This window comes from Staurois parvus, unplaced genomic scaffold, assembly GCF_062004578.1.
Source record: "Staurois parvus isolate SC_StPar_1 unplaced genomic scaffold, SC_StPar_1.0 ptg000839l, whole genome shotgun sequence".
NCBI classification, from domain to species: Eukaryota; Metazoa; Chordata; class Amphibia; order Anura; family Ranidae; genus Staurois; species Staurois parvus.
The window spans coordinates 4,011,444-4,024,091 of NW_028318635.1; the positions used below are offsets into that span (position 1 = coordinate 4,011,444).

Here is a 12,648-nt window from a genome sequence, read left to right on the forward strand (position 1 = left end):
CGATGATGAGTAGCTTTCTTCACCAGCGCAGTGAGGAAACTACTAACCAGCCGCAGCAGCAGCAGCAGCATCAGGTGGACCTGGAGCAGGAGCTCAAACAACAGGCTTGGGCCTACTTGGACAGCACCCTGCCAACCGAGGTAGACAATCCCCTTGACTACTGGGCAACGAAACTTGACCTTTGGCCCCAACTAGCTGAATTTGCCCTTGAAAGGCTGTCATGCCCGGCCAGTAGCGTGGCATCGGAGCGCGTGTTTAGTGCGGCAGGAGGTATTGTAACTCCGCGGAGGACACGACTCTCCACCCAAAGTGTGGAGAGACTCACGTTTGTGAAAATGAATCAGGCGTGGATTAGTCTGGATTTCAAACCACCAGTTCCTGACACAACTGACTAAATCCGCCATGAATCATGCCTCAAACATGTGCCACTTTCAGGTCTCCTCACACTGCTGGTGTGTTTAATTTTTTGACATAGGGTGCTGGCAGATTACGGGCCTCCTATAGCTGCTGCCAGGCCCCTAATCTGCCATAGGCCCCTATATACCGCCTCCTCATGCTGCTGCTAGGTCCAGAGTCTCTCATGGGTCCCTGTACGGCCTCCCATTGCTGCTGTCTCCATCGCCACACTCTGCTGCCATGTGCCACTTTCAGGTCTCTTCACACTGCTGGTGTGTTTAATTTTTTGACATAGGGTGCAGGCAGATTACGGGCCTCACATAGCTGCTGCCAGGCCCCTAATCTGCCATGGGCCCCTATATACCGCCTCCTCATGCTGCTGCCAAGTCTAGAGTCTCTCATGGGTCCCTGTACGGCCTCCCATTGCTGCTGTCTCCATCGCCACACTCTGCTGCCATGTGCCACTTTCAGGTCTCTTCACACTGCTGGTGTGTTTAATTTTTTGACATAGGGTGCAGGCAGATTACGGGCCTCACATAGCTGCTGCCAGGCCCCTAATCTGCCATGGGCCCCTATATACCGCCTCCTCATGCTGCTGCCAAGTCCAGAGTCTCTCATGGGTCCCTGTACGGCCTCCCATTGCTGCTGTCTCCATCGCCACACTCTGCTGCCATGTGCCACTTTCAGGTCTCTTCACACTGCTGGTGTGTTTAATTTTTTGACATAGGGTGCAGGCAGATTACGGGCCTCACATAGCTGCTGCCAGGCCCCTAATCTGCCATGGGCCCCTATATACCGCCTCCTCATGCTGCTGCCAAGTCCAGAGTCTCTCATGGGTCCCTGTACGGCCTCCCATTGCTGCTGTCTCCATCGCCACACTCTGCTGCCATGTGCCACTTTCAGGTCTCTTCACACTGCTGGTGTGTTTAATTTTTTGACATAGGGTGCAGGCAGATTACGGGCCTCACATAGCTGCTGCCAGGCCCCTAATCTGCCATGGGCCCCTATATACCGCCTCCTCATGCTGCTGCCAAGTCTAGAGTCTCTCATGGGTCCCTGTACGGCCTCCCATTGCTGCTGTCTCCATCGCCACACTCTGCTGCCATGTGCCACTTTCAGGTCTCTTCACACTGCTGGTGTGTTTAATTTTTTGACATAGGGTGCAGGCAGATTACGGGCCTCACATAGCTGCTGCCAGGCCCCTAATCTGCCATGGGCCCCTATATACCGCCTCCTCATGCTGCTGCCAAGTCCAGAGTCTCTCATGGGTCCCTGTACGGCCTCCCATTGCTGCTGTCTCCATCGCCACACTCTGCTGCCATGTGCCACTTTCAGGTCTCTTCACACTGCTGGTGTGTTAAATTTTTTGACATAGGGTGCAGGCAGATTACGGGCCTCACATAGCTGCTGCCAGGCCCCTAATCTGCCATGGGCCCCTATATACCGCCTCCTCATGCTGCTGCCAAGTCCAGAGTCTCTCATGGGTCCCTGTACGGCCTCCCATTGCTGCTGTCTCCATCGCCACACTCTGCTGCCATGTGCCACTTTCAGGTCTCTTCACACTGCTGGTGTGTTAAATTTTTTGACATAGGGTGCAGGCAGATTACGGGCCTCACATAGCTGCTGCCAGGCCCCTAATCTGCCATGGGCCCCTATATACCGCCTCCTCATGCTGCTGCCAAGTCCAGAGTCTCTCATGGGTCCCTGTACGGCCTCCCATTGCTGCTGTCTCCATCGCCACACTCTGCTGCCATGTGCCACTTTCAGGTCTCTTCACACTGCTGGTGTGTTTAATTTTTTGACATAGGGTGCAGGCAGATTACGGGCCTCACATAGCTGCTGCCAGGCCCCTAATCTGCCATGGGCCCCTATATACCGCCTCCTCATGCTGCTGCCAAGTCCAGAGTCTCTCATGGGTCCCTGTACGGCCTCCCATTGCTGCTGTCTCCATCGCCACACTCTGCTGCCATGTGCCACTTTCAGGTCTCTTCACACTGCTGGTGTGTTTAATTTTTTGACATAGGGTGCAGGCAGATTACGGGCCTCACATAGCTGCTGCCAGGCCCCTAATCTGCCATGGGCCCCTATATACCGCCTCCTCATGCTGCTGCCAAGTCCAGAGTCTCTCATGGGTCCCTGTACGGCCTCCCATTGCTGCTATCTCCATCGCCACACTCTGCTGCCATGTGCCACTTTCAGGTCTCTTCACACTGCTGGTGTGTTTAATTTTTTGACATAGGGTGCAGGCAGATTACGGGCCTCACATAGCTGCTGCCAGGCCCCTAATCTGCCATGGGCCCCTATATACCGCCTCCTCATGCTGCTGCCAAGTCCAGAGTCTCTCATGGGTCCCTGTACGGCCTCCCATTGCTGCTGTCTCCATCGCCACACTCTGCTGCCATGTGCCACTTTCAGGTCTCTTCACACTGCTGGTGTGTTAAATTTTTTGACATAGGGTGCAGGCAGATTACGGGCCTCACATAGCTGCTGCCAGGCCCCTAATCTGCCATGGGCCCCTATATACCGCCTCCTCATGCTGCTGCCAAGTCCAGAGTCTCTCATGGGTCCCTGTACGGCCTCCCATTGCTGCTGTCTCCATCGCCACACTCTGCTGCCATGTGCCACTTTCAGGTCTCTTCACACTGCTGGTGTGTTAAATTTTTTGACATAGGGTGCAGGCAGATTACGGGCCTCACATAGCTGCTGCCAGGCCCCTAATCTGCCATGGGCCCCTATATACCGCCTCCTCATGCTGCTGCCAAGTCCAGAGTCTCTCATGGGTCCCTGTACGGCCTCCCATTGCTGCTGTCTCCATCGCCACACTCTGCTGCCATGTGCCACTTTCAGGTCTCTTCACACTGCTGGTGTGTTTAATTTTTTCACATAGGGTGCAGGCAGATTACGGGCCTCACATAGCTGCTGCCAGGCCCCTAATCTGCCATGGGCCCCTATATACCGCCTCCTCATGCTGCTGCCAAGTCTAGAGTCTCTCATGGGTCCCTGTACGGCCTCCCATTGCTGCTGTCTCCATCGCCACACTCTGCTGCCATGTGCCACTTTCAGGTCTCTTCACACTGCTGGTGTGTTAAATTTTTTGACATAGGGTGCAGGCAGATTACGGGCCTCACATAGCTGCTGCCAGGCCCCTAATCTGCCATGGGCCCCTATATACCGCCTCCTCATGCTGCTGCCAAGTCCAGAGTCTCTCATGGGTCCCTGTACGGCCTCCCATTGCTGCTGTCTCCATCGCCACACTCTGCTGCCATGTGCCACTTTCAGGTCTCTTCACACTGCTGGTGTGTTTAATTTTTTGACATAGGGTGCAGGCAGATTACGGGCCTCACATAGCTGCTGCCAGGCCCCTAATCTGCCATGGGCCCCTATATACCGCCTCCTCATGCTGCTGCCAAGTCCAGAGTCTCTCATGGGTCCCTGTACGGCCTCCCATTGCTGCTGTCTCCATCGCCACACTCTGCTGCCATGTGCCACTTTCAGGTCTCTTCACACTGCTGGTGTGTTTAATTTTTTGACATAGGGTGCAGGCAGATTACGGGCCTCACATAGCTGCTGCCAGGCCCCTAATCTGCCATGGGCCCCTATATACCGCCTCCTCATGCTGCTGCCAAGTCCAGAGTCTCTCATGGGTCCCTGTACGGCCTCCCATTGCTGCTGTCTCCATCGCCACACTCTGCTGCCATGTGCCACTTTCAGGTCTCTTCACACTGCTGGTGTGTTTAATTTTTTGACATAGGGTGCAGGCAGATTACGGGCCTCACATAGCTGCTGCCAGGCCCCTAATCTGCCATGGGCCCCTATATACCGCCTCCTCATGCTGCTGCCAAGTCTAGAGTCTCTCATGGGTCCCTGTACGGCCTCCCATTGCTGCTGTCTCCATCGCCACACTCTGCTGCCATGTGCCACTTTCAGGTCTCTTCACACTGCTGGTGTGTTTAATTTTTTGACATAGGGTGCAGGCAGATTACGGGCCTCACATAGCTGCTGCCAGGCCCCTAATCTGCCATGGGCCCCTATATACCGCCTCCTCATGCTGCTGCCAAGTCTAGAGTCTCTCATGGGTCCCTGTACGGCCTCCCATTGCTGCTGTCTCCATCGCCACACTCTGCTGCCATGTGCCACTTTCAGGTCTCTTCACACTGCTGGTGTGTTTAATTTTTTGACATAGGGTGCAGGCAGATTACGGGCCTCACATAGCTGCTGCCAGGCCCCTAATCTGCCATGGGCCCCTATATACCGCCTCCTCATGCTGCTGCCAAGTCTAGAGTCTCTCATGGGTCCCTGTACGGCCTCCCATTGCTGCTGTCTCCATCGCCACACTCTGCTGCCATGTGCCACTTTCAGGTCTCTTCACACTGCTGGTGTGTTTAATTTTTTGACATAGGGTGCTGGCAGATTACGGGCCTCCCATTGCTGCTGCCAGACATGTAATCTGCCATGGGCCCCCGTACCGACTCCTCATGCTGTGACGTTGCAACAAGGTGTAATTCAACCCTACATATGTTAGACCGCCTTTACGAACAGCTAAAGGCCATCACAGATTTCCTGATGTTAAAAGCGGATAAAGGTACTCCCTGTGTAACTTAGATGTCAGCCATTGTCAGCTCATGTGTGACACCTGCGCTTGCTCAGGCCCTTTGAGGAGGCCACGCTATTCGTGAGTCGGCAGGACTATGGGATGAATGAGGTCAAATCGGCCATGGGCCCCCGTACCGCCTGTTCACGCTGATGCTGGTCCCACAGTGTGACCTGGGTCCCTGTACGGCCTCCCATTGCTTCCACTCTGCCATGTACCTCTTTGAAATCTCCTCACACTCCTGCGGTTGTCCATTTTGTCATAGGTTGCTGGCAGATTAGCGGCCTTCCATAGGTGCCGCCAGGCCCCATATCGACCATGGGCCCCCGTACCTCCTGGTCACGCTGCTGCTGAGCCCACAGTGTGACCTGGGTCCCTGTACGGCCTCCCATTGCTTCCACTCTGCCATGTGCCACTTTGAAATCTCCTCACACTCCTGCGGTTGTCCATTTTGTCATAGGTTGCTGGCAGATTACAGGCCTTCCATAGGTGCCACCAAGCCCCATATCGGCCATGGGCCCCCGTACCGCCTGGTCACGCTGCTGCTGGGCCCACAGTGTGACCTGGGTCCCTGTACCGCCTCCCATTGCTCCCACTCTGCCATGTGCCACTTTCAGGTCTCCTCACGCTCCTGCTGGTTTCCATTTTGTCATAGGTTGCTGTATGGCCTCCCATTGCTGCTGCCTCCACCGCCACACTGTGGCTCCAAACACTGGTTTTGGCCCCGTGACTGGCCAAAGGAGTGAAGTGTGCAGTGATTCTAAGATCGACGGCACTCATCTGCATGTCATACTGACAGACAGTATTATTTCTCTTCCCCAGCAGACTCCAAGGGCATTTAAATTAAAGGTACAGTGTTCTGCACTAATATTAAGTCTCTCTGAAGCCTAGAAACACCCTTTTTTAAGTTAAATTCACAGCGAATTTATTCGACTCGAATCGAATATTGTCCACGAATTCGCCGAATCAGTCGAATCGAATTTTTCATTTCTTCGCTCATCTCTACTTATGAACATAAGATCATTCTCAGAATAACCTATCAACAGCAGCAGTTACAGTGTTAGACTAGTAGAAATGCGTGTATTTTGGAAACTCTGCTCTACCCCTTGATCTTCCAGAGTTCAAAATATCATAGTCTGGGGAAAATCCCAGTCCACAAGACTATAATTTTTCATCTCTACCCATTAGAACAGTGGTCTACAAACAGCAGCCTGGGGGGGGGGCAGCTGTGGCCTTTTGCTTGCCTTAACCGGGCCTTGGGGCACTTTTCCTCCCACTAATACAAGACACTATTCTGCCAACTGATATCAACAGTGAGGCACAATTCCTCCCACTGACACCAACAATGGGGCACTATTCCTCCCAATGATACCAACAATGGGGCACTATTCCTCCCAATGATACCAACAATGGGGCAATATTCCTCCCAATGATACCAACAATGGGGCACTATTCCTCCCAATGGTACCAACAATGGGGCACTATTCCTCCCAATGATACCAACAATGGGGCACTATTTCTCCCCCCTTATACCAAATGTGGCGAGATTTAATCCCACTGATGCCAGGAAAATTTCCACTCTTGCTGGCCACAGTCTGGCTCCCAAAATGTCTGAAAGGAAAATAAATTGGCCCTTTGTTTAGAAAGTTTGGAGACCCCTGCAATGACATACAAAATGCCCCAGTGCTAATGCAAAAATGGTAGGTTCAGGGCAGAAGTAGTTTGTCTAAACTGGCCATACACATTTCAGTAACCGTATAATCAAAACTATTCAAGGGCCTACCTAAACAATCAAATTACTTGCTTGGAGAGCAAGAGATTATACAGTCAGATTTTAAAGTGTATGGTCAGCAGGAGACAATAAAAATTACAAATCTGGCCTACCTTGAAAAAGTCAGATCAGAACTAGGAAGGATACATAACTTGTATTGTAGAATTTAAGCATAAACTACATAGTAAACATATAGTGACAGTAATTCTCCATATTTCAGCAGAAGGACACATCAGTATTGGGAGTGCCAGAAACATATGCAGCTGGAATGTAATTGAACACAATGTCATTAAAAATAAGCTTTAGAATGGCTGTGACATTGAATGTTCTAGTTAATCTCAGGAGGAATGTGGCACCTCTCACATTGCAGCCTTTTGCAGCCTTGTAATTTTCTCAAGCTATTATGTCATAATTACAACAAAAAAAGAAACTGACAGGTTGAAACAAAAGTCTGAGCTTCTGCCACGTAAAAAGGGTATTGGAATGACAATATGACACAGACTCTGTGATGTAGTGTGGCACTTCTCTGAGACCAGTCTATGGAGGTGCATGGCTTTTAGTATTATCTTGTCTGGACAGCAGACTTTTGTTAGTGTCCAGGAACGTGACTTGACTTTACCATTTATTTATCTGTATCAATATGTAGTATAGGACTTTCTACAGTGCTAGTCTTCATAGAATGCAATGGTTCACATTTGTCAGAATAGAGATGAAGGGAAACATCACTATGCATTGAATGCTGGGGCATGGCAAGTGTACAAATAAATATCTGGAACCCCTTTACATTTGCCCTGTTCTGCTTGTATTACTGATGCCACTATAAGTTTTACCACCCATATAAGTCTATGGAAAACCTACAAAACACAGATAAAAGACACACAGAGCAAGATATCCAGGGGAAAACTGGACCAGGTACAAAATTACGTAGCTCAGATGAAAAAAAGCATGACTGTGAGTAATATTTACATATTAGGTTTAACTCAACCATTTTATCTAATCTATAGTTCGTGGACTGTCATGAAAAAACTGCTGCTCCCTCCTGCTACTTAAAGTGGTTGTAAAGGCTCAAGGTTTCAGAATGCATGAAGGTAAAAAGCCTTCTGTGTGCAGCAGCCACCCCAGCCCCCCTCCCCAATACTTACCTGAGTGATCGCGATCCAGCGGGACTCTGCCTCCTCACTGGCTGAGACAGCAGCGGGAGCCATTGGTTTCTACTACTGTCAATCACAGAAAGTAAGCCAATGAGCAGAGAGTGGGGGCAGGGTCGAGCCGCTGTGTGTGTGTAAATGGACATGCAGAGCAGCAGCTTAGGAGCAAGCCTGCTTGGGTGCCCCCCATAGCAAGTTGCTTTCTATAGGGGCAATTAGAAGAAGGGAGGGGCCAGGAGTGCCGGTGGGGGACCAGAGAACAGGAAGATGTATAACATATTATTTAAAAAAACACCTTTAATATCACGCAATCAGCTATCACAATAGCTGAAGCTGTGAGTTGTAAAGTTGTGGGCAAAAACTTTTTTGGGGCATTAGCTAGGTAGCAATAATGTACCTCTAATGATGTATGCCCACTGGTGGCTGCTGTTTCTTTCTTGAAAACTGTCACTTACATGCAGCCTATGGTGGTGATGACTGACAGTCAGGGCTGGAGCATTCAGAAAAAACGTTGTGCAGCTGTTCCATTCAGAAAAAACATCTTGTATAAGAATACAAGATGAGGGCCATATGAATATCACAATCTCTTTGTCCAGTCACAGAATTCTTTGTATTTTTTTTAAAGACCACACAACATTTTCTGAATGGAGGAGCTCCACTGCTGGAATTTCAGTAGTGACATCTCCATTACAGGCTGCATGTAGGGAATGTAGCAGCAGCCTACTGTGGGGCACACATCATTCAAGGAAATAAACTCCAGCTTTAAAACTTGGGCAAACATTACAACAGCTCTGGCTATTTTGTAGCATTGTGGGTGTTCAACTACTGTCTGTCAGCTTTCCAGTGAGATAAGAGAATTGGTAAACCATAACCAGAAGTTAGAACCTTTGTATGTAATGAGCAAATATGATCACCCTAAGTACATATACAGTATAATTACAAACTCTACATAGAAACAAGATTTCCTGCCTACCATGATATCATACTGATCCTGTAAGACATTAAAAAGCCTGCATACTGAAGCAGATATCTGAACTAGAATTTATAGTATATCAGAACATAGAAACATCTGATGAAATGGTACACCACATTCTTTATATTTCCCTGCTATGACAGATATTGGCTGTCAATTTGGAGCAGTGCAGACATGTCATGTAAAGAGAATACGCCATACTTGTCTGTGAGTTAGAGTATGTTCAATGCAATTATACTGCTGATCATGAATGTAACACTTTCATAAATGGAATACATTAACAATCACACCATGATATTGTTAAGTTATTGTTTGTATGTAAGGGGAGCTAAAGCCCTATCACTTGCTGCATTTTTTCTATATAATGTGCATATTTGCTGTACCTACTTTTTATATACTTTCATAAATTTCCTGTAACATGATAATATAGTCCATCAGTTAATAGAAAATCTCCCTTTACGCCAAATTAACTATGCTATATATATGTAATCAACAAATTAACTATGTTAAATATATATAATCCAGTGTGAAACTTTACCTCTGTGGAGGAGCTTCCTGTACTGAAGATCAGTCACTGCTGCACTTTCCTTGTGCACAGAGACTGGTCTTGTCTCTGCCCCTCCTGTAGTTTTCTTCAGGCAGTCTGTAATGGGTGGGGTCTCCTGGGACCCTCCCATAGCTCTGATCTCAGCACAGGTAACGTACAGCACAGTGATGATGTCACTGCTACTTTTACAAGGTCATATCTGGGTTTGCAAAGGCATTTGGTGCACACAAAATATAAATGTATCCTTTGCAGCTATTGAGAAATGTATTCAAATGAAATATTTTGTGCCCACAGTTCAGCTTTAAAGAAGTTTTTTCCCCCCATGCATTGGGGCTATACCCACACTGCTTATTGTAACTGCTTGTTTTTGTCTAGAGGTTTGCGGATCCTCTGAGGGAAAGACTGGTACCTGCTTCTTCTGCCCCCTGCACGCTAGCGGTCTTGTGCATGGACCAGCTCTGGACAGGAGGATGGCAGGAACAGTCCACTGCTGGATGTGGGGAGCACCATTTTCCAGAGGATTGATGGATCAGGTAAGTATTGCCTTTCTGTGTGCTCTGGACAAAATGAGCAGTTAACCCATACAGTGCGGGCACAGCCCCACTGCATGGGAAACATTTTTCTTTTCATGGAGTTCTTTTTTAACCATCTTGCTTTTGTTCATACAACTGCTTGGCTGATCATGCTGATACAATAGCTTTCATATGTAGCCCTTAAATTAAAACACTATATTATTTCTTTAGTAGCTTGTGTATACTATAAAAACAAACAGAAAAACACTCTGTTAGTCTAGGCTCACAACTATGTGTTTTCCGCTGCGTTTTGCAGAAATGCACAGTATTCCATTTAACATGATTTCGTATGGGACAGGTTCACATCTCCGCATTTTCACCCAGTGCATTCTTTGGAAAGGGTCAGGGACTTTTCTAAACGCAAAAAATTGTGATTTTTGATTCTATAGACTTCAATGGAGACGCTGCAGAAAAGCATGTAGTGTGTTTTTGATGTGTTTTGTGTTTTATTCTGCCCAGCAACAAGTTAAAAAAACCCTGCAAACGCATCAAAAACGTGGCAAAAACACATTTGCAAAGACTGCAAAACGCACGGCAAAAAGCACTGCAGAAACGGATCGAACGCAAACTGCATAGGTGTGAACCTAGCCTAGCGTATAACTTTACTTTAAAGAATAACAAAATAGCATTTTGAAAATTCATTGTTTGAAGTATTCTATGTGACAGTTTCCTCTGTGTGACATATTATCACCTGCATAATGCTCAGATAAAAATATAAATTACCTAATGCTTGTGATATACTATATAGTACATGTAGCACTCGTAATGCTCCATGTAATATAAAAACACAGTGCAAGCAACAAGAAATGAAACGGTTATGCTGCAGATATTTGTCACAGGCATAATACATCTTGTTATCTCAGGCACACTCTCTCTAACATTCTGCAATCCATTCATATATTACCTGCTTGGGGATGAAGGAACTTGAGAAGGTGACGGCTGACCAGAAGAATATCCCACAGCTCAGGATCACTTTTCTGTTGAAGCGGTCTCCTAAGTAACCAAATATCGGAGCGGCCACCATGAAGCTGCATATGAAAACTGCCAAAACAAAAAAGTAAGAGTTACTGATTGATGTGTGTAGATCTCAGAGGAAATAACTATGGTTACTACGTGTAACTACAGGGCCCAATAAACACAAGTCAGAGAAACATACCTACACACAGTGAAAAACAGCACAAGCATTAATGTGAGCTGCTTTGTGGAGACTGCAAACATCTTGTTTCATAGTCATTGTCACTCATTGCAATTCCAGCATCATATAGACTTTCTCAACTTTTTTTTTACCACTGAGGAACCCTTGAAGTAATGATCAAGACCTGGGGAATCCCTGTTAAAAAGGATTATACCTATAGCTCGTGGTACAATGGTGTGATCTTTATGTTATAGAAAATTTTAAATAAAAGATGTAATGTGGTATACCTAGCCTATTTGACAGAGCATATAATTTGGTTACAAACCCCCTACAAAATGATTTAGGTTATATTTTTGAAATTAATAACAACTGCAGAAATAGACAGTAAAATTGTGGTGTTCTCCAACATTAGTGGTCATTGTAGAAGCCACCACTTACATTGGTGGTTAGTGGAAAATTGTCTCCTTGGATTGATGGTTGATATAGGCAGGAGATCAATCCACCATTGCTCATGGAATCCCTAACAACCTCAAGAGGAATCCTGGCTGAGAAACACTGAAACAGACAGATTGATAGTCTGGGCAATGCAGGGTTAAGGGTTCTAAAAAAATGATCAGATTTGCCTTCTATAAATGAACAGACCTTTGTCGAGCCTTCCTTTACCCAAAAAGCACATCTATTAAAAGGTGCATGTCAGGGAACATCCTCACTGTGAGGCAGTAATTGAGCTCCAGGTAATCTCTATTCTATCTGTGCTAAATTAGTAGATATGAATAAAATATCAAATTTCATGCATCTAGATCACTTGTGACTATGACAAAACTCTCCTATAGTCTGTTCATGCTCCATACATGGGGAATATTAACACATATCTTTATTGAAAAATCTTTATATCTTTCTTATGGTGAGTTGTACATAGAAGCAAGTCTCTAGTATTGGGTAAATCTAATAGACTATGAGTTCCCAGCTCTGTCCACTTGACACATTCTTGATCTGATTGCTGGATTTCAGGTTTACTCTACAACATGAAAAATGCAGCAAGGTAAGTGAGGCTCGTGTGTTTGACCACTGTGAGGTGTAGAGTTAGGATCTCCTATGGTGAGATTTGCAATGTGGCCATTCAGAATAGAAACGTCAGTTGTGTATGGATCCTTTGAATTGTTAATAAATAAAATGCATGGCTAAAGGTAGAGAATCACAGACACCAGCCGACAACATAAAGATAATCCCTTTACCCAGATTGCCACGACTATGACATCTGCTTACAACCGCCTGAAAATGGTATCTTATATTTCCTGATATTTACCAAGGAGGCTTCTCGGTATTTGGCAAGGGAAAAAAACTAGGATACACATCAGATGATAATAGTCTAAAATAAAGTTGTCAAGCCCACACAACAGGAATCTTTTACAGTAAAAGGAATCTTTTTACACTGTTTCCAAACATATACCGTATGTACAGCTGCTTGCATAAATCAAATATATACCTGCGATCCCAAATTATGGCATCTACAGT

At 46.8% G+C, this 12,648-nt stretch overlaps 1 protein-coding gene across 2 annotated transcripts in view; it reads right to left on the reverse strand.

The window, feature by feature from the left end:
• The window catches only part of SPNS2 (SPNS lysolipid transporter 2, sphingosine-1-phosphate), a 182,655-nt gene that overhangs the window by 54,043 nt on the left and 115,964 nt on the right, over window positions 1-12,648 (reverse strand). For both annotated transcript variants that reach the window (XM_089655403.1, XM_089655404.1), the window contains exon 3: window positions 10,903-11,039. In XM_089655403.1, the coding sequence (XP_089511529.1) occupies window positions 10,903-11,039 (137 nt within the window). The remainder of the gene's footprint in view (window positions 1-10,902; window positions 11,040-12,648) is intronic.